Source organism: Lepidochelys kempii, chromosome 24, assembly GCF_965140285.1.
Source record: "Lepidochelys kempii isolate rLepKem1 chromosome 24, rLepKem1.hap1, whole genome shotgun sequence".
NCBI lineage: Eukaryota > Metazoa > Chordata > Testudines > Cheloniidae > Lepidochelys > Lepidochelys kempii.
The window spans coordinates 15,392,918-15,418,973 of record NC_136403.1 but is presented as its reverse complement, the minus strand read 5'-3'; the positions used below and the strand labels follow the sequence as shown (position 1 = coordinate 15,418,973).

Sequence of the window (26,056 nt, the reverse complement as noted above, 5' to 3'; positions counted from 1 at the left end):
GCTGACACTAGCGGGAGAGCAGGGAGGTTGGGGGCAGGTAAAAAGGAATTATCTTCATCTACATGTGTGGCAATAGCCCCAGGCAACATGAGTGGCTGGTGGCTCAGGGGAGGAAAGGGAACTGTGATCGTGTGTTCCCTGCCTTTAAAGGCAATGTACTTGCTGGTTTGGTAGCAATAAGGTCCAGTGGTTACAGTGACTGAGACTCAGGACTTCTGGTTTTTATCCCCAGCTGGGGGAGGGGCGTGGGGTCTAGTGGTTAGAGCAGGGGGCTGAGAGTCGGGACTCAGGGGTTCTGGCTCCAAGCACCATTTTTCCCGTGGGAGCCTTTCACTTTGTCTGGCTGCCGCAGAGAAACTTCCCCTTTCTCTGGAAATTGCGAAAGCTCAGCCCCAGCGCTGGTGACAACGGGGGGGGGGTGTGGTGTTGCCTGTTCCTTTTAACCCCGTCCAGCCCCAGAGACTCCCCAGCCACAGGCCAAACGGGCCCGCTGGGTCAGAGTTCGAAGGACCACGACACCCACGCTCGGAGAGACCCTGGTGAAGGGATGAGGCTCGGTCCTTTTCTAGAGCTGGCCAGCTGGGATCTCAAAGCATCTGAGGAGCCGCTCAGCCCTTGGCGCGAGAGGAGGGTCCCCATCCCCCATGGGCAAAGGGGCAGAACCAAGAATAGAACCCAGGAGTCCTGACTCCCAGCCACTGTGAGTGGTTCCCTGGGGTGCAACATGGAACTGGGGTACCGCTGAGCTCTCTGGCTTACCAGCCTGGGCTCCCTCTCACACTGTGATGCTGAGTAAGGGCTGAGTCTGGGGAGGGCTACAGGAAGATAGTGTCTCCAGAGAGGAAGCCGTGGGGATATGGCCCCATACCAGGGCTGGACAACTTGTCAAAGAGGACATGAAATTGTATAAAAGATCCTTGGGTCCTGATTCCGTCATCTCAGAGCTGCTTAAGCTTCTTCAGGGGAAGTTTGAGTCGCAAGATTGAGGTCCCAGTTATGCTGGTGCACCCTGAATGTGAGATTTGGACATTGGACTATGAACTATTTCTGAAAAAACACTTTGCGGCTACAAAGCTCAGCATCTCTGCTCTGAATCTGCACCCAAAGGAATTGAACTCAGGTCTGTCTGTATATGGATCTTTTAACCAGACTCTCTCTCTTGTTTTTTAATAAATTTTAGTTTAGTTGATGAGAATTGGCGGGAGCGTGTATTTGGGTAAGATCTGAAACATTCCTTAACCTGGGAGGTGATGCGTCCGATCCTTTGGAGGTTGGTAGAACCTGTTCTTTTATACGATGAAATGCGATTTACAGAAATGTTTGTCATATTTGACGTGGGTACCTGGATGGAGGCCTGAGGCTGGGTCACTTCAAGGGAACTGTGTTGTTTGGATGGCTGAGTAACCCGTGAGGTAATAAAGAAGCTGTTTTATGCTGGCTTGGTGAATCTAAGTGTTGGAATATCCACCAGCTTTATGGGGATTGTCTCCCCATTCTTTGCAGTTCACCCTAATTGAGTACTAATAAAATAATACCAATAGGATCTTACAAGAGGGATAAAGAAAAATGCCACATTTATTGTAAATACAACACTTAGCATATGCTTTCAGTCACACAACATACACACACACACACAGAAGTCCTGCAGATGGTCTTTATAGTTATCTTTATAGTTACAGTCTGTTTGAAGCTCAAGTCAATGTACTGGCCAGTTAGATTGAGCACGAGTGAGGAGCAGGGCTCTGTCGGACACGACCCGATGCTCCGAGGCTTTGCAGGATGAACCCAGAGTTCCACAGCAAAACACCCCATCTTTATAGTTGTAAAGTCCCATTTGAGTCCATGCATTTTGCAATGTCCTCCTGTAATCATTAGTCCTTAAGTGGTGTTAATCTTGGGGTTTTCTGCTGTTATCATTTATTTGTTGTCTCTCCTTCGGGGGTGCCTGCCTCCCCTCTGAGGTTGTCAATGCTGCTGACATGTTTAGCATGGAGACAATGGATCTTTTCTGATTGTCTCCTGCTGTTTCCAGGTCTCTCACTTTTTCTTGACCATCTGGACATTTGCGGTGGCTTTCACACCTTCTCTTTTCCTGATGCATGCATTCCTCATTCCCACACAGTCTCTCACAGAAACCTTCCAAGGTATACAGAATACACTGTAAATTAAGCCTTGCTAAATCTTAGAACTAAAACAATTCACATTGGGGCTTCAGGCCCTCAACATTTCTCTATACTATTTACCAGAGACACAATACAAAATCCTGTCTTTTACTAACTAAACTTTATAACAGGTCCTAATTGTAATGCATATGGGAAACAGGATCCCAGTCTCAGACAGTCATTCCTTTCTGTTATTCCAAAAGGTTGCCTGGCAGAATGAAATCAAGGTTTACAGCAATTCTGATAGTACCATTTTAAAATTTAGCCCTACAGAGTGACCACAGCTGGCTCCCTACTAGGATCTCCGTCACAGGCATGAAGATGCTGTCACGGTTCCCTTTCCTCCCCTGAGCCACCAGCCACTCACGGCGCCTGGGGCTATTGCCACAGATGTAGATGAACATGATTTCGAGTTACCTGCCCCAAGCTCTCTGCTCTCCCGTTAGTGTCAGCGGTGGGATGAGACCAGATTCCCAGCGGCTAACCCAGGCCCAGGGCCCAGGTAAGAGCGGCTGTTCCTTGTTTTTGGGGCAAAAAGCCAGATTTGGGGAGAATGAATCTTCAAATGTCTAAATCACTGAAAGGAGATTAAAAGGTGAGAAGTTTCTTATGGGAGGGGCCGCAGCTGAGATCGGGGCCTGGTGATGCAGGCGCTACACAGACACAGCGAGAGACAGTCCCTGCCCCAGCTAAGATCAGGCCCCGTTGTGCCAGGCGCTGCCCAGACAGACAGCCAGAGACAGTCCCTGCCCCAAAGAACTGGCAATTAAAATAGACAATAGATGGGAGGAAAAACTGAAGCACAGACCAGGAAAGTGAGTGGCTCATCATCGTACAGCAGGGCCATGGCACATATCGGAGGAGAACCCACAGTGCTGGGTCCCAGTCTGTTCTAGCCACTAGCCCACAGCAGCTTGTGCTAGCCCTGTCAATATACAGGGTCCTTCCCAAACAGGGCGTGAGAGCCAGTCCCTGTCTGACGAGCTCGTGGTGTAAGATACAGGGACCGAACATGGCGGGGCAACATCATCCTGCACTGTTACATGGCTGCCGTGTCCCACCCCAGAGCAGGCTGCATGTCACTGCTGGTGGAAATACTTAACAGCTGGGCACCCTTCCCTGACATGGCTCTATCCCAAGGGGTCAGGACGTCCCCCTGCTGCACCCCAATGTGGTTTGTTCCCTTCCCCCTCCCTGAATCTCCCTGCATGTGTCAGCTCCACACAGGAACCTTCCTCCGGTCCTGCCCTGAAACCATCCTCCGCGTTGCTATGAGCTGCCAAAAAGCCACGTGCCCCTCCCCAGAGGTGGCTGCATTGCACCTCCAAGGGGTGAGCCTTGCATACACGACCCGCAAAGCAGAGGGGAATGGAAATGAAACGGATCCATCGGGCCAGTCTCCAAGCCTTACTCCCTTCTGGTTAGGAAATTCTTTTACAAAGGGCCCTAGGTCTAAAATATCTGATCACTCAGCTGATCCCGCGGTTGGACACCATCGCCTGGCGCAGACGAGCTGTCACCCAGAAATGCTGCAGGTGAATCATTCCCGGCCCCTTTCCCTGCCAGGCCGCCTGAGCGCTCTGCCCTGGACGGAGATGGCCTTGGTGCTGGTCCCTGCCTTTTGCCTCCTGAGCGGTGAGTAATTCACACAGACGCCATGTGCTGCCAGCCAGGGGACCAGTGGGGACCGTTTCCCCAGCCCTGGGAGTGCGTCTACACTGCCGGGAGGGTGCTCGGAACCGGGTTCCATCGCAGGGAAATCCCAGCCACTCGTGCCAGAGGCTCCAGTTCAAGCCTAGGGGGCGTCTGGCCTTGAACCTGACCCTGAGCAGCTGGGTCCTCGCTGGGGCGAGTTCCCCAACTCTCAGGGGCCGGGCGCCGGTCTGATCCCCGATTCCTGTCCCCGGCAGGAGCCTACGCCCAGAAGTGGAACGTGACATTCGCACCAGGGCCGCTTGCTGGATGGGCCGGCTCGTGTGTGACCATCCCCTGCTCCTTCACCTACCCCGCAGGGTGGATGGTCAGGGCCGTGACCTGGACACGGGACAGGGATCAAACCGACTATCACTCGGATGAAGATTGTTTCCATGCTGCCTTTAAGGGGCGCGCCCGCTATCTGCGGAACCTGCAGCACGACTGCTCCCTGTGGGTGTCGGGGCTGCGCCCCAGCGATCAGGGCACCTACCGCTTCCGGTTCCATGCAGCGGGCGATGGCAGGACGGACAGCTGGACGAGTGACCTGGTACAACATCTCAGTGTCTCTGGTAACCAGGTTCCATCCAGCACCCCCCGAGTAAATGCAGGGACACACAGACACACATACACCCCATTTCTGCCTTGCTCTGAAATCCAGGTGGTTAGAGCTGGGAGTCAGGACACCTGGGTTCTCTCCCCAGCTCTAGGGGAAGGGCTGGGAGTGGTTAGAGCGGGGGGACTCCTAGGCTGTGTTGTCGGACCTGAGTCCCTGTCACTGTCTAACCCCACTCTCGCCCTCAGTCGCCCCCAACGTGCCCAGGATCGAGGTTTCTTGGCTGGCAGGGAAGGCAGCACTAAGGGAAGGTGACGGTTTTACCCTCCACCGCCAGGCTGCTGCCCTGCGGCCCATCACCGGGGACATGTGGTTGCCAGAAGCCGGGCGGGATTTACGTGTTGAGAAGGCAGCCATCTGAGCCCCGGCCTCGTGGCTGCCAACCTGCTCCTCATCGTCCTCATTAATGTGGGGGCTTGTTACCTGCTCGGGAGAGGCTGGCGGCAGGACGGGGCTGCGAAGGGTAAGAGCCGGGCTGGGCGGATGGGAACAGGGATGGGGATGGTGCAGGGGGATGGTGATTTGGGGGGCTGGTGGGAGACACCTAGGGGAATACCGGGGTGTAGCTGGTGAGTTTAGCTAATTGTGAGGTTGTGATTCATTAACATGTCATGTCCCGTACAATCACTGTCTGTTCAGTCGAGTTAAGGGGCTGGATTATGGAGGTCTCCAGCCAATGAGGAGTTCAAAGGAATAAGCCGGTGTTCGAGAGCTCAGGCAGGAAGGCTGAAACGCAAGGCCTGTGGGCCAAGGCCTGCAAGGTTTTAGCTTCACTATTTTGGGCCTCGGAGGGAAGAGACGCTGACAGAAGGAAGTGAGCGAGGAAAACCCCGAGGCCCTGAGATGCTGGGCAAAGAGGCGCCAAGGGGCAAAGTTACAAACCATCAGCCGGAGGATGAACTTTAAATCGCAGAAACGCCGTAGCGGCACAGCTGGCTCCAGCGTGTGTCTGCAGCCCCGGCTACGGGTCGTGTGTCCGTGCTAACGAGAACAAAGAGAACTAGACACGGCCTATAGAAACCGGGGGGCCTTAAGTCTCCAGGGGACACAGACCCCGAAGGGAAAAGGGGGGTGACACTTTCACGTACACACACAGAAGGTCGCTAGAGGAAGACTCACACCCCAACCCCAAGCCCATCCGGGAGCTAAGACCGGATGCCTCTATTCAATGAGGGTGTAGGGCCTGGGAGCCAGGACTCCTGGGTTCTATCCATGGCTCTGGGTGGGGAGTGGAGTCTAGTGGTTAGAGTAGCAGAAGAGCCCAGACCTCTGAGCCCACTTGTGTATGAGGGTCTCCGATTCACCCCCGTGCCTCAGTTTCCCAGCTGCACAGCGGGAACCCAGAGGCACGCCTGCTGTTAGGCTGTGTGCATCGCCGCAGGCCGGGCATGGCGCAGTCCAGAGTCAAAGGCCCCGGCTGCTCCTTGCATTTGATTTCCCACTTGGGGGACGGGGGAGGAAGAGCCCTGAGAACGCCCCTCCCCCACTGCTGAGCAGCGCAGGACGCCAGAGCAGGTGTTTGTCCCGCATCAAGGGTCACTGGGTAGTTTTGTCACAGAGACGCTGCCCCTTCCTCTGGGTTTTGAGCAGACCAAGGTCGGGGGAGGACCTGGGGGAGCAGCCGCGGTGTGAGAACCGGCATTGACCACCCCTGCCCTGTCCCTGCCGCACAGCGCCCCCTAGTGCCCCCACCCTGCTCCCCCGCAGCGCCCCCTAGCGCCTCCACCCCCGCCCCTGCAGAACAGCCCCCCTAGCGCCCCCAGCCTGCTCCCCCACAGCACAGTGCCCCCAGAGCCTCCACCCGGCCCCCTGCACCACAGCGCCCCCTCGCGCCCCCACCCTGCCCCCCACGGTGCCCCCTAGCGCCTCCACCCCGCCCCTGCAGAACAGCCCCCCTAGCGCCCCCAGCCTGCTCCCCCACAGCACAGTGCCCCCTACGGCATCCACCCTGCCCCTGCAGCACAGCGCCCCCTAGTGCCTGCACCCTGCCTCCCCACCCCAGCACCCCCTAGACCCTCCACACCGCCCCCTGCAGCACAGCACCCCCTAGTACCCTCACCCTGCTCCCCAACACCGTACCCCCTAACACTCCTACCCTGCCCCCCACCACAGCACCCCCTAATGCCTCCACCCCACCCCCTGCAGCACAGCGCCCCCAAATGCCCCCACCCTGCCCCCCACAGAATAGCGCTCCCTAGTGCCCCCACCCTGCTTCCCCGCATCACAGCACCCCCGAGCGCCCCCACCCTGCTCCCCTGCAGCACAGCGCCCCCTAGCGCCTCCACCCCGACCCCTGCAGCCCAGTCCACCCGAGCGCTGCCTGGGGCATTGGGCCAGCCCTGACGGCCAGGGGAGACCGCGATGACAAAGGCAGGGCCCTGCCCCTGTATCCCCCTCCATGGTCCCTCTGCGACACCCACTTCCCAGCCATCTTGGGCCAAGATCTGTGTCTCTCTCCCTCCTCCCCGAGATTATTCCTGGCTGCGCAGCTGCCTGCCGACTCTGGGACACCCCCAGCCAGCCGGACGGCCTCCCCCCACCCGCGGAACGGCCGCAGGTAAGCTGCCCCCCAGCTCTTCTTCGCAAGCAGCGTGATCCTCACGGTGCGAGTGTTACAGGGGAAACACCCCTGAAGCAACCCGAGAACCACCCTGTGTGCTCCAAAGCTCCCCAGAGATCCCCCCTCCAGCTCCCCCTCAGGCTGCGGGAGGGGTCCGTCCTGCACGCCCCAGCCCTGGGGTTTGCCCCCGAGATGAGCAGCACGTAACGGTCTCAGACCTTTGCTCTCCATCTCCAGGGGGAGGTAATCAGCCGACCGGGCCCCCCTCTGCAGGGTGTCGCTTCCAAGGGCCGGGTTCCTGCAGGAGCAGAGATGGGGAAATTGTCCTCCCGCCTCCCTGGGGATCCCAAGGAAACCCGCTGCCCACGGCTTCTTCCTGGGACACGGTTCAGTCAGTCCCTTGAACTCCGGGTCTGACACCTGTCCCGTCTCCCGCCTGGAGATCTTAACCCCAGCCCTGACTGCCAGGGAGAGCCCCCACCCTGCAGCACAGCACCCCCTAGCGCCTGTCTGGGGCATTGGGTCCAGCCCTGACTGCCAGGGGCGAGCCCCCACCCCACCCCCTAAAGCACTGACTGCCAGAGGAGAGCCCCTCCCCTGCAGCGCAGCGCCCCAAAGTGCCAGGGAAAGTTCACGGCCCCCGGAAGCAGAGACCTATAGATTGGCGGGGTGGGGGGCAATTGACCAACCAGACGTGGGAAGATGGGGGACACACAGAGCTCCTCACATCTGCTCAGAGCACCCACAGCTCCAGCTGACTCTGAAATTGACGGTAGATCTGAGAATCGGCTGGGGGTACCATTGTTGCCTTCTAGCCTCAACCCTCGAAGAACCCAGGAGTCCTAGCTTCAAGCCTCCCCTCTAACCACTAGCCCCAACTCCCATCAGCAGGGGAAGGTGCAATTACCTTATAGCGCGTCCTGCAGTCGTGGCTCCGGCAGCCAATCTGGCTGGGGGGAGCTGAGCGATCAGTCCAGCGGCTTTGGAGGGCGAATGGGGAAGTGGCATCTGATGGGGTGAGGAGGGGTGAGATTTCTGTGGGTCCCCTTGGGGGGCGAGCTGGGGGGCAGGCCCCAGAACACCTTGAAGGGCAGCTCTAAACGTCCCCCTTTCACTGCAGGTGCAGGGGGTTGTTTAGCAACATCTGAGTCCTTTCACTTTCCTCTCTCTGGCTAAGCAGGGGCGGGCACGATCCGGGCACGGATCGGAGATGGGCAGGGAGCAGTGGGGGCAGGCTCTGCCCTGGCAGTCAGGACTGGCCCCAATGCCCCAGCATGGCACTAGGGGGCGCTGTGCCTCAGGGGAAGAGAAAGGTCACTAATTGCTCAGCCCAGACCTGCAATCAGCCTGGGGCCCAGACAATAGGGGGCGATTGTGGCCTGGGCACAGGGCTGGGGTGGAATATACCATCCTACCTGTAACCTCAGCCCCGTTCCATTCAGAGGGGTCCTTCTCTGGCCCCGCGTCCACGTCCCCCCGACGTGGGCACAGACAGAATTACAGCGAGGGTCTGCCTGGCCTGGGCTGTCAGTTCCTTAGCACTGCGGAGCTGCGGTCTGGTCCCAGGACACTGCTGACCCCTAGGGTTTGGGTTTCGCCCTGGCGGGCCTGTCCCCCTCCCGGCCCTGGGAAACCGCTGGCTGAAATGTGGCCGGAAAGAAAAACACCGTCTCTGGTTCTGTCTATTGGCCCCTCTCCTGGCCCAGCCCTTCCCGCCTCCATCAGCAGATGTCCTGGACCCGCCACAGATCCCCTGAGCATGCTCAGGAGCAGCAATGCCGGAAACCTGGATGAGGAGCGTTTCTAGCACGACACGCCAGACAGCCCTGCCCAAAGCCCGGGGACTGGAGAGCGGAGCAATGGGATCAGAACAAAGTACCCTGCGCTAACCACTAGACTCCCCTCCCAGCACCCAGGAGGCCTGACTCTTGTCCCTCCCCCAGCCACGGACAGAACCCAGGAGTCCTGGCTCCCAGCCCCCATGCTCTAACCCACTGGACCCCTCTCCCACCCCAGAGCTGGGGACAGAACCCAGGAGTCCCTGCTGCCAGGCCCCTGATCCCACCGCTCGTCGCCCAACTGCCCAAAGGGGCAGACACACACACACCTCAAGCTGGGGGTGTGATCACTGGTCTTCAGACTCTTTCCCACTGTGTGTCTTTCTGCGTCCCCAGCAGGAAATCCTGCGCTCCGGGGATACTGCCAGCCCCTCGGACAATCCTGGAGACTATTCGAACAGCCTGGGGACTATTGTAACAGAGCCCGGCCGAGGTCCCTGCGAGCCGTGGTCCCCTCTGCGCTGCCAGGACCCTGAACCCCATGAGACTCCACCGTCAACGCCCCGGCCTGTGTTCACCCTCCTCGAGGAGCCGGGAAAACCCTCTGAACCAAGCTCACGCCCACTGCTCGTCCCCCAGCTGCCGGGTTCTCCTAACTTTGACTTGAGCCTGGAATTTCCTGCCTGTCTCCTCTCTGGGATTTGAAATCTCCCTTGTTCCCCTCTCCTTTGCTCCTTTGCTCAGCACGTCTCACCTCTAACCCCAAGTTAACCGCTGTTTTTTGTCTCAGGGTTGCCACTATTTTTTATAAAGTTGATCTCGAAAAAGAATTACCCAATCCCTGCATTGCGGAGCTATTTATTCCCAGTCGAGTTCTCCAGTAGAGTGATGGCCACATCACCCCAGCTGGGGGTCTGGCCCCATTCATTCCAATGGAGCTACGGCCGCTTGACCCCAGCATAGGCGTCGAGCACCCACCGGCAGCCCCCCGTCAGTGCTTCCCCCTCCCTCCCCGCTCCTCCTGCCCACCGGGGCACAGGGGAGAGGAGCGAGGATGCAGCACACTCGGGGGTGGGAAGAGGTGGGGTGGGAGCAGGGCAGGGGTGTGGCCTTGAGGGAAGGGGTGGAGTGGGGATGGGGCCTGGGGCAGAGCCAGGGCTCGAGCGCCCCCCGGCACAATGGAAAGCCGGCGCTTGTGGACCCCGCTGGGATCTGCCCCATTGAGCGATGGCTTCTCTTTGTGTTTAAGGTCCCGGCCGTGCAGAGGGGTCCCAGGCTGGTCAGAATTTCGGCGGAGCTCAGTGGGAACCAGCTTGGGGATAGACCAACTCGCTGTAAATATCCTGGGTCCGTCCTTGGAGTTCCTGTAGGCCCAAACAGAGAGCCAGTGAGATCCCTGCTCAATGGGCCCCAGGGCCAGCGGGGTGGGTGCTGCCAGGACCGGACACTCTGTGGCTGGGGGAATCTCCCCTGAGCCGGTAGCAGGACGGGGTCTCACACACACACTTAGGCAGCGCCGGTTCCACCCAGCAGGGGGCAGGGATTCACAGTGCGGGGGGTGGGGAGGCTGCAGCCGCGACACACTCCAGCCAGCAGGGGGCAGAGGGGCCCGGGAGGTTGGGGGGGAGGGTAACAGACCCTGCGCTCACCTCATAGGGTGACTCCGTCTCTGGCCTGCGGGAAAGCTCAGCGCCTCGTGGGAAAGGGAAAATAGTTTCTGTTGTTAGATCTGGGTCCCCGAAATCTCCAGCCTCCTGAATCCCCCAAGTGTCTCCCACCAGCCCCCCTAAACCACCGGCCTCCCACCCCTTGACTCCCCCCAAATGTCTCCCGCGAGCCCCCCACACCACCAGCCCCCTGAATATCGCCCTAGTGTCTCCCACCAGCCACCCCAAATCACCAGCCCCTGGATCCCCACAAGTGTCTCATGAGCCCCCCAAACCACCAGACCCCCACCCCTGTAGCCTTTATTTTTATTTGAAGTGAATGCCAGTGACACAGACAGTCGCGGGAACAAGGTCCCCTGTCTCTTCTCAACTGGATTAAAGTCGCCAGCTAAGTGACGACTGTCCCCGCGTATCCAGCTCCTAGAGCGATCCATGTACCAGTGAGAGCTACACACGTACTCGCAGCCTCCCACACGGGGCGAGGGGCTGCTGGGTCCCCCGTGGATCGATGGTCAGGAGGGGGATGGTTCCCGCTGGAGTTTTCCCAGAGGAAGCTCAATGTCCCCGCTCTGGGCACCAAGACCTGTAATAACCTCCCTGCCCAGCGGGTGGGCAACAGTTGTCCTGCGTTTAGCTGCCTCCCCTATTTAATGTGACGCCCCTTGCATCGCGCCATGCGTGACAAACCCATCTGGCAGCTAGTGAGTTAGAGCAGGGGGCCGGCAGCCAGGACACCTGGGTTCTCTCCCAATCCTGGGAGGGGAGGGGGGTCTAGTGGTTAGAGCAGGTGGGGGGTTCCCTGCAGTCCCCACTCTAGCTGGTCTCTCTCCACTGCGGGTGGTTGATGTTGCTCTGGGTCATCACAGGAACCAACCAGCCCTTTGTCCTTTCCTCTGCTTCCCAGCGCCGCGGCTGCCCGGGGTCACCATGAGGTGTCTCCTCTGGCTGCTGTTCCTCCCAGGTAAGGCCCCTTTGCCTCGCCCTGAAGGTCTGGCTCCTTCAGACCCACAGAGCCCTGGGGGCAGGGGAGAAGGGAGGGGAGACCTGGCTGCAGGGGTCACAAGCTCAGAGGAAGGTTTTCCTCTGTGAGATTTACTCCACTTGCATCAGAGTGATGGGATCCAGTGATAGGGGGTTGGGAAGGTTGTGTCGGGATTCAGGATTCCTGGGTTCTCTTCATTGTGCAGATGGGGAAACTGAGGCACAGAGGCACACCATGAGCTGAACAGGTAGTTTAGTGCTTGGAATCAAACCCCAATCTCCTGAGTCCCAGTTCAGCACAGGAAGCGCCCGGCCAGCCTGCACCTCACTGCCATCTCAGTCTCTCTGCTGCTTCCAGGCTTCCTGTGTCACTGAGACCAACCCGCCAAGGTGCCCGCGTCCCTGATCGCTTGGACGGGGGCCTGTCTGTCCATCCCGTGCCGATATAAATCCTGCCTCCTGAACCCCAGAAGGCCAAACAACCCAACCATCAACTCCCTGGCCTGGTACCTGAACCCTGGGTATGACCCTGAGAAGAAAGATTTCAGTGACACTGTCCTCTATAAACACAACGCCTCCATCAGCCCGGTCTTTGCAGGGCGCATGAGGTTCCTGGGGAGAGAGATTGCAGCCTGCAGCGGTGTAACCTGCAGGCCAGCGAGAACGGCTCCTACGGGCTGAGACTGATCCTCTCGAACCCCAGGAAGACGCAGGAGGAAGAGAAGTGGATGACTTATCAGTGTGAACGTGATGGGTAAGAGGGAAAGTCCTGGGCTTCCTTGAAGGAACAGACTAAAGACTCATAGTCGCCGCTCTAGCCACGAGACCCACTCCCCTCCCAGAGCTGGGGAGAGAACCCAGGAGTCCTGGCTCCTGGCCCCCCTACTCTAACCACTAGACTCCACTCCCCTCCCCTCATGGAGACAGGGATCGAACCCAGGAGTCCTGGGCCTCCTATAAAGGAGGAATGAATCACTCACCTGCAATATTTTTCCCATGTTCATGGGCTGGCTGTAGATGTGGAATTGCCCGGTGCCATCCGGAGAGCCCGGGCACACCTCGGTGGGCGCGCTGCCACGGAAAGAGAGAACGTCATGGGGGCTGGGGATGGCGCGAGGGCATTTGGGTCGCTAGCATTGGGTCGGCTGCAGCGCCGTGGCTGGGGATTGGACAGACTGCGTCGGTCAACAGCGTACAACCCCTGTGGGTGAGTGGCTGGGGATGGACCCCTGGGCTAAAGCACCCAGACCTGACATGAATCATGGACTTGGGGAATGGGGCCTTTCCTCTCTAGGGGGCACTGGCTCCAATCCAGCCCCACAGCAGAGGACGAGCTGCCTCGGGGTGGTGGGGGCAGGAAGGGTGCACACGGCCTTTCCCTTCTAGAGCAGCGGTCCCCAAACTGTGGGGCACACCACCCTACGAGGGCATGGAGGAACTTTCGGGGTGGCACGGCAGGGCTAGAGCCAGCCCCCATAGCAGGCAGGGAGGGAGCGCCACCCAGCCCCGCTCCACGGCAGCCACAGCTCTGGCCCCAGTCCCAGGCCCGGCCCCAACCCCGACCTGGACAGATCCTATTGTGGGTAAGGGAGGGCCACCCGCCGCGGCGCTTTTACGGATGGGGACAGCGCTCTGGGTTTTCGGTGGCGGGTCCCTCACTTGCTCCGCCGAAGACCCGGAGCTCCGCCGGGGGAGTAAAAATTAAAAAGGCGCTTAATTAATTAAAGGGCCCCCGCAATGGCTTTGCCCCAGGCCCCCAGAAGCCTCTGGGCGGCCCTGGACCAGAGCCAGGCCCTGCTGTTACCGCGGGGGCTGGTCCTGCAAGGCAGGCAGAAGTGAGATTGGAAAGAGCTTCTGTCCTGCTCGGGGACGGATTTTATAATCCTGTTTTATGGAGGGGGAAAGTGATGGACAAAGCTCGTCTAAAGTCATGCAGTGAGTCAGCAGCAGAGCTGGGGATAGAACCCAGGCGTCCTGGCTCCCAGCACCTCTTGCTCTCGCCCACTAGACCCCACTCCCCTCCCAGAGCTAGGGAAAGAACCCAGGTGTCCTGGCTCCCAGCCCCATAGATGCATTTACCGGATCGCTGCTCAGTCCCTGGCGTTTGCTCCGCCTCTTCCTACAAATAAAGGAGACCAACAGCTCGGAGGCAAAACGACATCTGCTTCAGTTCAGGAGGGGAAGGAACAGGACAAAGGCTCCCACAAAATAGAACCTCCTGCCTGGGCTTGACCCCTGCCCCCCTGACCACCAGGCCAGCCGTGTAAGCAGGAGGCCACCCAGCCCTTCCCAGGCCCCTGCGGGTGTCAGGTATCTGTGTGGGACCCAACCACCACCATTCAATCACCTCCCCCTGACTGGGTTTCCGTGCAGCCGAACTGGCTCTGCAATTCTCACTCCCGGATTGCGGGGTTCTCCGGCAAAGGCCAGGCGGGAGGAGCTGGGGATGGCCAGACGACCCGAGACGCGGATATCACCGGTTTGCAAAGCAAGCGCAAATACCTCCACGCTATGACGCCGACCAGCCCCACCAGCAGCAGCAGGACGAGCGCAACTGCAGGTCCCAGGATGTAGGCGGGAGCCCAAACACGGGAGGTGGCTGGAAAGGAGAAAGGAGGATTCTTGGATCAACCCTGCAGCAGATTTTCGAACCCCATTTGCTGATGGACGGCAGCCGGGTAACAAGCCCACAGTGAGGCTGCATGGGGCGGGATCATTACACGTGGTGGCTTTGGAGTCAGCAGACCTGATGCTCAGACGCGAAGCCCTCCCGTCCCAGCGCCCCCAGCCTCCTCTGTAGGCTGTGCTGCCCAGCTGGATGACATTTCCCATGATGCTCCACTATCTCCCCTCTTGGTGATGGGAAGGGTCCCTCATAGGAATCCATAGTCAGGGTGCATTGTGGGAGATGCAGTTTCAGAGCCTTGTATCCTCATTCTCCACTATAGGCCAAGGTGTCTCTCTGGACTTCATCTCTCATGATGCCCCACCAGCCCCTCTCTTGGTGAGGGAAGGGCGTGCATCATAGGAATCCTACGCCAAGGTGCATCATGGGAGATATAGTCTGGCTACAGATCCTGGCCCACAGAAGAGAATGGAAGCACAAGGCACTCAAACTACAACTCCCATCAGGCCATTTTCAATTGAAATATTTCGGTTTTTGACATTTCTATGAAAAGTGGCGCTTTGCCACTTGGGAAAAAAAAACCCATTTCCTGGCCAGCTTTACTAGAAATTTTGTTTTTTTTAAAATGAAAACCAAGATCTCACAAAATCCCATCATTCCACGTGAGTCATAGGAGTCCTTCGGTGTGGTGCATCATGGGACTTGCAGTTCCTGTGCCTCACGTTCTCAGTCTCCTCTGTCGGCCGGGCTGTCCGGCTGAACTACATCTCCTACGATGCACCGCCTGGTCCCCTCTTGGTGCGGGGAGGGGCGCTTCATTGGAATTCGTGGCTGTGATGCATCATGGGAGATGTAGTCCAGCCCCTGCCTGTTTGATTAAAGGGCTGGCGGAATCACAGCCAGCCTCCCCGACACCTCCGGCAAAGGCAGCGATGGGCCAAGGGAAGGATGATCCATAGAATCTAAGGGCAAGAGGGCCAGCTGGGTGACACAGGCCTCAGGACTCCCCTGAATTCATTCCCGTTTGAATGACAGGACTCCCCTGAATTCATTCCCGTTTGAACGAGAGCCGATCTTTTAGCAAAACATCCCAGAGTGATTTAAACATTCCCCGGGATGGAGAATCCACCATGTCCGGAGATCATTCTTTCAATGGCAAATTCTCCTCCCTGTTCAACATTTGCACCTTATTGCCAGTCTGAATTTGTCTAGCTTCAGCTTCCGGCCCCTGGATCTCTGTCTGCTCGGCCGCCAGGCCCATTATCAAAGTTCTCTTCTCCGCGTAGGATCTTGCAGACGGGGCTCACGTCACCCCTTCACCCTCCCTTGGTTCAGCTAAACAGACGGAGCTCCTGGAGTCTCTCACCTTAGGGCAGGTTTTCCAACCCCTGACTCCTTCTCATGGCTCTTCTCTGACCCCTCCCCAGCTGATGACCAACTCCTGGGAGTGCGGGCCCCAGAACTGGGCACAGGATCCCAGATGTGGTTGCACCAGGGCGAGATCCAGAGGTAAAATCCCCTCTCTGCTCGATTCCAGATTGCCCTGTCCCTGCACCCCAGGATGGCGCTAGACCTGCTGGCCACCGTGGCCTGGGAGCTCCACCATGATCGCCACAATGACCCTCCCCCGCTGGGCCTACGGCACAAAGGCACAATCCCAGCCCTTCCCCCACCCCGGAGGTCTCTTTTCTCAGGTCCCCGGCACTTACAGAGGACGGTGATGTTGATGGGAGGGGACGGGGACTGGCCGATCCCATTGTTGGCCTTGCAGCGATACTCCCCAGCCTGCTCCACCGTGATGCTCTTCAACACCATTTCCTGCTGGGATCCCCCCAGCTGCCGGCCGCCCCGGTACCAGGTGTAGGAGTTGGGGGCGGGGAGGCTCCTGGTGTAACTGCACGTTAGCGTCACTGATGCACCTTCCTGCGGGCTGGTGTCCGGCGCTGCCGTAACGTGGACACCTGTGGGGGCATCTGGGGGGCGAGACGGAGACACGGCACGTGAACGGAGAGAGACAGAGTGGGGGGACCTGGCCCAGAGGGGGGAAGGGATCCAGGGCGGGGGGTGAGGGGCAGGGCCTGGCCCATGTGGCTCCAGGGGGCAAGAACAGGCAGGGCGGCATGGGGATATGGGGGAGGAGTCCCCCAGAAAGGTCTGGGAGCACAGGGCAGTTGCGGGGGAGAGGGTCTGGCCCAAAGCAAGCTGGGCGCCTGGAGAAGGTGAGGGGTGGTACGGGCGTGGTCCATATGGGGCTGGGGGTCAGGGGCAGCTGGGGGCGGAGGGGGGCAGAGACTGTCCCAGAGGGGTCCGGGGACACAAGGCAGATGGAGGGGCAGGGCCTGGCACAGAGGCGGCTGGACACCCGGGAAGGTGGGAGGGGACGGGGCCGAGCTCAGTGTGGAATGGGGCTCCGGGACAGGTGGGGGGATGGGCAGTGGCCCAAAGGGGGCTGGGGCCCAGGGACAGGTGGGCAGGGGGGACACAAACTGAATTTGTCTCTGCTGGGCCCAGCCACATGAGCGATGCAGAGGAGCAGGAGGCCCAGCCCAGAGCCAGCAGCACTGGGTTGAGCAAACCCGGTTATTAGGAGGTGGGGGCGGAATATGAGGCAGGGGCAAAGCAGGGGGGATGAGATGAGGTCACACGAGGCTGCTCCAGGAGGCCGTGTGGGGAGTATTGGGGGTGCAAGGGAGGAGGCTCTCGTCAGCCCTCCTCGCTGCTTACGCTGAACTTCGACCGATTCCCTCGCAGAGAGGCTCAGATACCCCCAGCCGGGGCCGGACACCCAGACCCCGCACGCGTAGCTCCCTCCGTCGGAGACAGCTGCCTTCTCAACACGTAAATCCTGCCTGGTTTCTGGCAGCCACACGTCCCCGCGGGACCAGACGTACCCGGCGACAGGCCGCAGGGGAGCAGCCTGGCAGCGCAGGGTAAAACCGTCGCCTTCCCTTAGTGCTGCCTTCCGTGCCGGCCACGAAACCTTGACCCTGGGCACGTTGGGGGTAACTGAGGGCGAAAGTTGGGAGAGAGTTTGTCAGTGGGGCCCCAGGACTGAACAAAGGGGCAGGTCCTTCCCTGTCCAGTGCCACGGGCAAGAATATTTGGTAAAGCCAGGTGAGAGTTTTTGAGCTGGGGAAAGAACCCAGGAGTCCTGGCACCGAGTCTCCCCCACTTTAGCACACTAGACCACCCCCCTCCCTGAACTGGGGATAGAAGCCAGGAATCCTGGTTCCCGACTCCAACCAGTCGTCCCTCCTCCCTGCATGTCAGGGATAGAACCCAGGAGTCCTGGCTCCCGCCCCCCCTCCTCTAACCATGCCATGTGTAGAAGCAGACCTCACCTGTCCCCAGGGGCTGGGTTTGGTCAGAGTCACACTCATCCCTGTATCCATCCACCTGGCATCTCAGCGCCGCACCGGGGTCCAGCTGGGACGGGGATATTCGCAGCTCGGTCGCCCCAGCCCCGCCCGGGGTTTGCCCTGGGCTCCGCTGCACGCCATCTCGGTTGTACCACGAGGGGGGATGGGGGCAGGTTGCCCCCACGGAGCAGGTGAGGGAGGGTCCCGGTTCTGTTCGGCGCCCCAGGGAGGGCTGGCACAGATCGTCTGTGAGGAGAGGAGGAGTCAGGAGCCATTGAACCCTGCTGGGGCCCTGGGGCTGGCAGCGCTCCCAGGGGTCACGGCCTGGCTGCAGAGCGGGGAGCAGCCCCCAGGATGTGGGCATGGCCCAGCCTGGGAGCTCGGCGGGCTCCGGCAATGAGGGCTCGTGGCCAGGAGGGAGAGCAGCGAAAGTTCCCCTGAGACACGGGGAGCGCTGGGTCTGCCCGGAGGGGCGCAGCCGCCAGCGGGGGGCACCACACGTCGGGCCTCAGACTGGAGCCCTAAGCGGGATTGTTTTTAATTCTGTCCCGTTCCCGTTATTCAAGTGCCCTGCTTTGGTTTTTGCATTTTCATCCCCCTCCCAGCTACAAAAACCTTAAATCCCGCAAATCCAACAAGAGAGACAGATCCCCCCAGGCTGCTAAACCAACCAACCACCCGACAGAAACCGGTGGGTGACGGTCTGATCTGTACCAACGGGATTCAGAGACAATTTTTACACTGAAAGAATAAAACAAATCTTGCTTGAACCAGGTAGAAACACACTTCAACTCCTGTTATCCCAGAATGGGTCTGACCTGACTTGGGCGGGTGCATTTCCCCAGGTTTGGAGCGAGGGAGATAAACACGGAGAGGAAAGAGAAGCTGAAACAAAATATTTAGCTATTTCCCCAGTAGGCGACTCTTGGTACATTTATGAGATTTAGTGTTTTCCGGCCAATTAACGCAGCCTGGTTTTTTGCCCACCCCCAACAAAGCTCATTTTACCCGCTCCCGCTGTTTTGGGGGGTCCTGCAGGGTCCCAGTCCCACTATAGGCTCCACCCGAGAGCCCCTCACGCCTGCTGCGTTATGCTGGCTGCAGGGTCAGTCCCAGCGGCTCTTCAGCACAGGCCAAGCGTTAGACAGAGGGATGGGACACGGGTCTGACAACAGCCTAGGGGTCTGACCCACAAGTCCCCCCTGCGCTAACCACTCCCCCTCTTCCCCGAGAGCTGGAGAGAGAACCCAGGAGTCCTGACTCCCAGCTCTAAGCACTTCCATTTCAGAGCAAGGCAGAAATGGTGGGTGGGTGGGTGGTGCCCAGAACAGGTCCAAGCCCTCCCCACCGCCCCTCCCCCCTTGTAAGCCAATCTACAGTAAGTCGTCACTTAAAGTCGTCCACGGTTAACCTTGTTTTGTTGTTTCCTTGCTGATCAGTCAGAGCAGGGGTCTCCAACTTGTTTTTCCGTGGACCACTTGAGAATTCCTGAGGGTCTCGGTGGACGACTTAATGGTCTTTCCAAATGTTGTTTGTATCATTAACTAACCGTTGTAAAGCACTTCGGGTAAAAGTGCTATAATAAAAAAACCCTAAATAATAATGAACTTTTTTTCTTCTACACATAAAAGCACACAACTCATATTTTAATATCAGTCGTCTTAACCTTTCTAATGGGATGGATGTGCCCTCTCTCCCCCACCGCAGCAGCCCCCAAGTTGGGACTGGGAAGGAGTGGAGTCAGGGTGTCCCCCTCCCCCGTTCCTGCCCCCCCATCTCCACGGGGGGGGACACAGCAGGGCTCAGAATGGAGGGGGCTTGCTGGCAGCAGCTGCTCTCCCTCTCTCCCCCACTGCAGCAGCCCCCAAGCTGAGACTGGGAAGAAGGGGGGTCTCTTCCTCTCTCCCCCACTGCAGCAGCACCCAAGCTGAGACTGGGAAGAAGGGGGGTCTCTCCCTCTCTCCCCCACTCACTGCAGCAGCCCCTGAGCTCTGGCTGGGAAGGAAGGGGGTCTCTCTGCAGCAGCTGCAGCTCTGGAGCCCCTGGCCACCGTAGCCCTGCACGTCCCAAATTCCCCCCACCCCCTCTTCTCACACCACTGCCCCCTCCTACCAACCCCCTATTCCCTCCAAGGCCACCACCTCCCCTTACATGTGCATCTTGTCCAGGGTCCACGCACCTAATTAGCGGAGCCAGGCCTGCGCAGCTCCACTAATGAGGGGGTGGCCCCTCGTTCTCTCCTGTGCGGTCACCCAGGAGTGCACCTGAGAGGGAACTAGCCGCGGACCACCTGAATGGAGCTCGCGGACCACTGGTGGTCCACGGACCACAGTTTGAGAAGCTCCAAATTCGAGAACATGCTGGTTTAAAGTTGCCCAATGCTCCCTTGTCGGGTTGTTTGGCAGCCGCCGGCTTTGCCCACTGCCTGCAGAAAGAGCAGCCCCTTGGAGCGAACTGGTGGGGCCAGGGTGGGCCGACAGCCCCCCCATCAGCTCCCCTAAGTTCCCTGTGCACCCGCCGCCCCTCAGGCTCCCAACTGCCGGCAGTTCAGCCGTCCCTGCCCACACGGCCCTGTGCTGCCCCTGCCCTCTGCCGGGGAGCTGCTCCGGGAGCCTCCTGCTCGCTCTGCAGGGCGGGTGACCAGATGTTCCGATTTTCTTGGGACGGTCCCGATTTTTGGGTCTTTTCCATATATAGGCTCCTATAACACCCCAACCCCGTCCTGATTTTTCACACTTGCTGTCTAGCACCGTATGTGCAGGTGGGGAGGGGGAAGAGGGGAGTTGAGTCAGGGTGTCCCCCTCCCCCATTCCTGCCCCCCCATCTCCACAGAGGACGGGGGGGACAGGACACAGCAGGGCTCAGAATGGAGGGGGCTTGCTGGCAGCAGCTGCTGTCCCAAAGTCTCTCCCTCACACACAGGGTGTGTGTCTCTGTGTCTCTCTCTGCCCTGCTGTCTTCCCCTCTCCCCCCTCCATTCCTGCTGCCTTGTAGAGTGAGGCTGCATTAACAGCGAGGTGTTGACCCTTGGGGGCTGAGCCGAGTGCGAGTTCATCATTCGGCGGTAAGGCATTCCCCGGGAACCACCCCACCCTCTGACTCCACCGCCTCAACCGAGCTTCACAATCATCATCGCTGTGTGCAGTATTGAAGTGTTCGTTTAAAACTTATACTCTGTGTGTACGTGTAGATAGATAGATAGAGTCTTTTGTCTGGCAAAAAAAAAGTCCCTGGAACCTAACCCGCCATTTACAGTAAGTCTTATGGGGAAATTGGATTCGCTTAACATCGTTTCACTTAAAGTCGCATTTTTCAGGAGCAAAACGACCACGTTAAGGGAGGAGTTACTGGACACTTTTTAAAATAATGTAAAAATGTGAGGGCTCTGGGGTGGGGCTGGGATTAGGGGTTTGGGGGGCTCAGGGCGAAGGCAGAGGGCTGGGTTGCAGGGGGTGAGGGCTCGGGGGTGGGGCTGGGGATGAGGGGTTTGAGGGGGGCTCAGGGCTCGGGGAGAGGGCTGGGTTGCAGGGGTGAGGGCTCTGGGGTGGGACAGGGCTGGGGATGAGGACAGGCTGTCCTGGGGCAAGGGCCAGAGAGGAGGACTCCCCCCAGCCCTCTCCCCACAGGCAGCAGTGAGCCCCGGGGGAGGGGCCCCCCACTTCTCCCCTGCCCCACACTCACCTCGCACCACTGCCCTTGCACATGCTCCTCGGGCCCCTCTCAGGTACAGGAAGCCCCCTCGCCGCCCCTGCGGCGGGGGGGCTGCCATCACATGTGCCCCTCCCCCCCGCTGCTGCCCCTCACTGCAGCTTCACTAGGGGTGGGGGGTGGGGCTGCCCCCTGTCCGGTGTGGGGCAGGAGCGGTGACTGCGGGCGGGGCCCCCTGTGCTAGCGGAGGGTCCCGCTGGAAAATGAAAGTGTCTGCGGGGGAAGGGCAGGCTCAGGGTCCGCCTGTCCCGGCAAGGGGGGCTGGGAGCCGGGGGGGGCGCGCTAGGACCCCGAGGCAGGAGCTGCAGGGGAGGCCGGGGGACACTCGGGGGGGCGGCAGGTGGGGGCGGGGGGAGAGACCGGGCCCCGCACGTTGCTGGAGCCGGGCCCCCGGGCTCGCGCCTGTCCGTGTCCCGGTGCTGCCCCCTGCTGGAGGGGACGAGCCCTGCTCGGGGTGTCCGCGCTGGCGTGTGGGGCCCTCGCTGCGGTTCTCCTCGGGCCCTGCCTGGACCCGGGGGTGCTGGACGGAACCTGGTTACCGGAGACACGGAGCCGCCGTCCTGGCTCACTCGTCCAGCTGTCCGTCCTGCCATCGCCCGCTGCATGGAAGCGGAAGCGGTAGGTGCCCTGATCGCTGGGGCGCAGCCCCGACACCCGCAGGGAGCAGTCGTGCTGCAGGTCCCCCAGATAGCGGGCGCGCCCCTTGAAGTCCGTGTGGACACGAGCCTCGTCCGAGTGATAGACGGTTTGATCCTTCTCCCGTGTCCAGCTCACAGCACTGACCGTCCACCCCGCGGGGTAGGTGAAGGTCCAGGTCACGGCACTGACCGTCCACCCCGCGGGGTAGGTGAAGGAGCAGGGGATGGTCACACACGAGCCGGTCCCTCCAGCCAGGGGCCCTGGTGCGAGTCTCACGCTCCACTCCTGGGCGTAGGCGCCTGCCGGGGACAGGAATCGGGGATCAGGCCGGCGCCCAGCCCCAGCGAGTTGGGGAACCCGCCCGCACGGATCCCGCCGGGAGAACCCAGCATCAGCTCAGCCCCCCAAACCAGGGGCTGTAAAACACAGTCGGGGATGTTGTGTTGTGGGGCTGCCTGAGCCCCCCGCCCACTCCTGGCTTGGGGGTGACAGAGAGCCCGGCCAGCGCTCCCCTGTGAATTGGGGAAGGAGAGTTTGGAGGTGCCCCCCAGCCCAACATCAGCCCATCCCCTGCCCAGCAATTAATCACACCAGGCCCCCAAATCACGCCTGTCCCCCCGAGTTCTCCCATCAGTCCAGGCTGACCCCCTCCCCACATCTGCCCAGCCCCGCTTCTGTTTAGTCCGTTCTCTGCATCCCATTAGTTCACCCCTGCTCAGTTCAGTCCCCCTAAAACCCTGCTCAGTTCACTTTCCCTGGCCACCCCCTTCAGTCCAGCCACCCTCAGTTCACCTCCCCATCCCCCCTCAATTCAGGTCCCCATATTGCCCCTCAGTGCTCCCCTCATCCCCGCTCAGTTCGGCCCCCCACGCCCTCCCCCAACCGCCCATACCTGGTGTCTGGCCCTTGGGCCAGAGGCCCTGAGGGCAGGACAAGCCCCACTGGTGAGGGGTCAGCTTAGGGTTGCCAACTTTGGTTCAAGGCCAGACGCCCCCTAGGCTTGAACTGGAGCCGCTGGTGCGAGTGGCTGGGACTTCCCTGCGATGGAACCCGATTCTGAGCACCCTCCCGTCAGTGTAGACGCAATCCCAGGGCTGGGGAAACGGTCCCCACCGGTCCCCTGGCTGGCAGCGCGTGGCGTCTGTGTGAATTACTCACCGCTCAGGAGGCAAAAGGCAGGGACCAGCACCAAGGCCATCTCCGTCCAGGGCAGAGCGCTCAGCCGGCCTGGGAGGGGAAAGGGGCTGGGAATGATTCACCTGCAGCATTTCTGGGTGACAGCTCGTCTGCACCGGGCGACGGCGTCCGGCCGCGGGATCAGCTGCCTCACCAGGTATTTTACACCTAGAGCCCTTTGTAAAAGAACTTCCTAACCAGAAGGGAATAAAGCCCAGAGATTGGCCCGGCGGAGCAAGGACTGGTTACATTTCTCTCCCTATGTGCCTAGCGGGCCATGTGTGCTGGGCTTATGGCCTCAGGGGTGAAATGCAGCCACCTCTGGGGAGGGGCGAGTGGCTGTTTGGCAGCTCACAGCAACGCAGAGGGCATTTTTAGGGCAGGACTGGAGGACGGTTCCGAAATGGAGCCGACATGTGCAGGGAGAGTCAGAGAGGTGGAATAGAACAAAGCACTTTGGGGTGTGGCAGGGACCCCAGGGGGACATTCTGACCCCTTGGGATAGAGCCATGTTGGGAAAGGATATCACAGGCACAAGGGGGCAGGGTCGGGGTTCAGTGTTTCAGCGGGGAACAGCAAAGCCCCAGATACAGAGATCAGCCCTGACTGCGAGGGGAGAGCCCCCTACACAGCCCCCCGGCCCGTCCTGCAGCTCCACACCCCCTAGCGCTTTCTTTGCTGCTTCGTCTCCGATAGCTGGATTGTTTATCGGGGCCCGTCTGTGTGTATCTGTGACCCCAGCCTGGGCAGAGCCACTATCTGATGTTACCCAACCGCTCCGAGAACGTTCCCTCTGGGTCACGGTGCAACTGGCCAGCAAGGGTCTGAGGGCCCGGGTGTGCCTGAAAATAAATTTCCCTTTTCAGAGTTGGAACTAGAACCCAGGAGTCCTGGCTCCCAGCTTCCCCTCCTTTAACCCACTAGCCCCCACCCTGCTCCCAGAGCTGAGATAGAACCCAGGAGTCCTGGTTCCCAGGCCCCAGTTCTGTCCCAAACATGATGCTCCCTCTCTGAACAGTTGATCAGTCTAGCATGGGCTCCCCCAAAAGATCTCAAACACCTTCAGTGATACCTTCACGAACAGTCAAATGCAGCCTGCTCTGGGGTAGCGCACGACAGGTGTTTAACAGTGCCGGGTAATGTTGCCCAGTCGTGTTCAGTCCCCATATCTTACACCGTGAGCGCGTCGGGCAGAGACTGGCTCTCACGCTGTGCTTGGGAAGCCCCCAGTGTATTTTCATTGCCACCCCCAGTGACAGTGTGGCCCAGTGGCTGGAGCACACCAGTGGGACACAGAGCCCCAGGTTCTTCTCCTAGATCTGTCATGGACCCACCATACAATAGCGGGCCAGTCACTGCTCCTCCCTGTGCCTCAGTTTTCTCTCTCACCTATTGTCTATTTTAATTGTAATTTCTTTGGGGCAGGGACTGTCTCTCGCTGCCTCACCAGGCCCCGATCTCAGCTGCGGCCCCTCCCATAAGAAACTCTCACCATTTAATCTCCTTTTAGGCATTTAGAGATTCGAAGAAACATTCTCCCCAACTCTGGCTTTTTGCCCCCAAACAAGGAAAAGCGTCTCCTACCTGGGCTCTGGGCCTGGGTTAGTGGCTGGGTCTCCAGTCTGATCCCACCGCTGACACTAGCGGGAGAGCAGGGAGGTTGGGGGCAGGTAAAAAGGAATTATCTTCATCTACATGTGTGGCAATAGCCCCAGGCAACGTGAGTGGCTGGTGGCTCAGGGGAGGAAAGGGAACTGTGATCGTGTGTTCCCTGCCTTTAAAGGCAATGTACTTGCTGGTTTGGTAGCAATAAGGTCCAGTGGTTACAGTGACTGAGACTCAGGACTTCTGGTTTTTATCCCCAGCTGGGGGAGGGGCGTGGGGTCTAGTGGTTAGAGCAGGGGGCTGAGAGTCGGGACTCAGGGGTTCTGGCTCCAAGCACCATTTTTCCCGTGGGAGCCTTTCACTTTGTCTGGCTGCCGCAGAGAAACTTCCCCTTTCTCTGGAAATTGCGAAAGCTCAGCCCCAGCGCTGGTGACAACGGGGGGTGTGTGGTGTTGCCTGTTCCTTTTAACCCCGTCCAGCCCCAGAGACTCCCCAGCCACAGGCCAAACGGGCCCGCTGGGTCAGAGTTCGAAGGACCACGACACCCACGCTCGGAGAGACCCTGGTGAAGGGATGAGGCTCGGTCCTTTTCTAGAGCTGGCCAGCTGGGATCTCAAAGCATCTGAGGAGCCGCTCAGCCCTTGGCGCGAGAGGAGGGTCCCCATCCCCCATGGGCAAAGGGGCAGAACCAAGAATAGAACCCAGGAGTCCTGACTCCCAGCCACTGTGAGTGGTTCCCTGGGGTGCAACATGGAACTGGGGTACTGCTGAGCTCTCTGGCTTACCAGCCTGGGCTCCCTCTCACACTGTGATGCTGAGTAAGGACTGAGTCTGGGGAGGGCTACAGGAAGATAGTGTCTCCAGGGAGGAAGCCGTGGGGATATGGCCCCATACCAGGGCTGGACAACTTGTCAAAGAGGACATGAAATTGTATAAAAGATCCTTGGGTCCTGATTCCGTCATCTCAGAGCTGCTTAAGCTTCTTCAGGGGAAGTTTGAGTCGCAAGATTGAGGTCCCAGTTATGCTGGTGCACCCTGAATGTGAGATTTGGACATTGGACTATGAACTATTTCTGAAAAAACACTTTGCAGCTACAAAGCTCAGCATCTCTGCTCTGAATCTGCACCCAAAGGAATTGAACTCAGGTCTGTCTGTATATGGATCTTTTAACCAGACTCTCTCTCTTGTTTTTTAATAAATTTTAGTTTAGTTGATGAGAATTGGCGGGAGCGTGTATTTGGGTAAGATCTGAAACATTCCTTAACCTGGGAGGTGATGCGTCCGATCCTTTGGAGGTTGGTAGAACCTGTTCTTTTATACGATGAAATGCGATTTACAGAAATGTTTGTCATATTTGACGTGGGTACCTGGATGGAGGCCTGAGGCTGGGTCACTTCAAGGGAACTGTGTTGTTTGGATGGCTGAGTAACCCGTGAGGTAATAAAGAAGCTGTTTTATGCTGGCTTGGTGAATCTAAGTGTTGGAA

The 26,056-nt window shown here is 59.2% G+C and overlaps 2 protein-coding genes across 4 annotated transcripts; one reads left to right on the top strand and one right to left on the bottom strand.

Moving 5' to 3' along the window:
* Nucleotides 1-1,557: 1,557 nt before the first annotated feature.
* On the bottom strand, nucleotides 1,558-24,722 carry LOC140902811 (sialoadhesin). Of its 3 annotated transcripts, XM_073323301.2 has the most exons (12): nucleotides 24,549-24,720; nucleotides 23,734-23,806; nucleotides 22,947-23,015; nucleotides 21,689-22,087; nucleotides 17,424-17,687; nucleotides 16,807-17,088; nucleotides 15,792-16,055; nucleotides 13,959-14,055; nucleotides 13,536-13,575; nucleotides 12,437-12,527; nucleotides 10,458-10,501; nucleotides 10,025-10,172 (listed from the first exon to the last, which is right to left on the bottom strand). In XM_073323301.2, exons 3-12 carry the CDS (start codon nucleotides 22,984-22,986, stop codon nucleotides 10,107-10,109), a joined length of 1,587 nt encoding a protein of 528 aa, XP_073179402.1. In that variant the 5' UTR covers nucleotides 22,987-23,015; nucleotides 23,734-23,806; nucleotides 24,549-24,720; the 3' UTR covers nucleotides 10,025-10,106. The 3 variants fall into 3 exon arrangements, with proteins under 3 accessions (XP_073179401.1, XP_073179399.1, XP_073179402.1); XM_073323300.2 differs by lacking the exons at nucleotides 10,025-10,172; nucleotides 10,458-10,501 and adding an exon at nucleotides 1,558-2,136 and having other exon boundaries at nucleotides 24,549-24,722; XM_073323298.2 differs by lacking the exon at nucleotides 10,458-10,501 and having other exon boundaries at nucleotides 9,651-10,172; nucleotides 24,549-24,715.
* LOC140902813 (sialoadhesin) lies at nucleotides 3,500-9,789 on the top strand. The gene is made up of 5 exons (XM_073323308.2): nucleotides 3,500-3,797; nucleotides 4,073-4,404; nucleotides 4,659-4,933; nucleotides 6,941-7,027; nucleotides 9,205-9,789. Exons 1-3 carry the CDS (start codon nucleotides 3,689-3,691, stop codon nucleotides 4,713-4,715), a joined length of 498 nt encoding a protein of 165 aa, XP_073179409.2. The 5' UTR covers nucleotides 3,500-3,688; the 3' UTR covers nucleotides 4,716-4,933; nucleotides 6,941-7,027; nucleotides 9,205-9,789.
* Nucleotides 24,723-26,056: the final 1,334 nt, after the last annotated feature.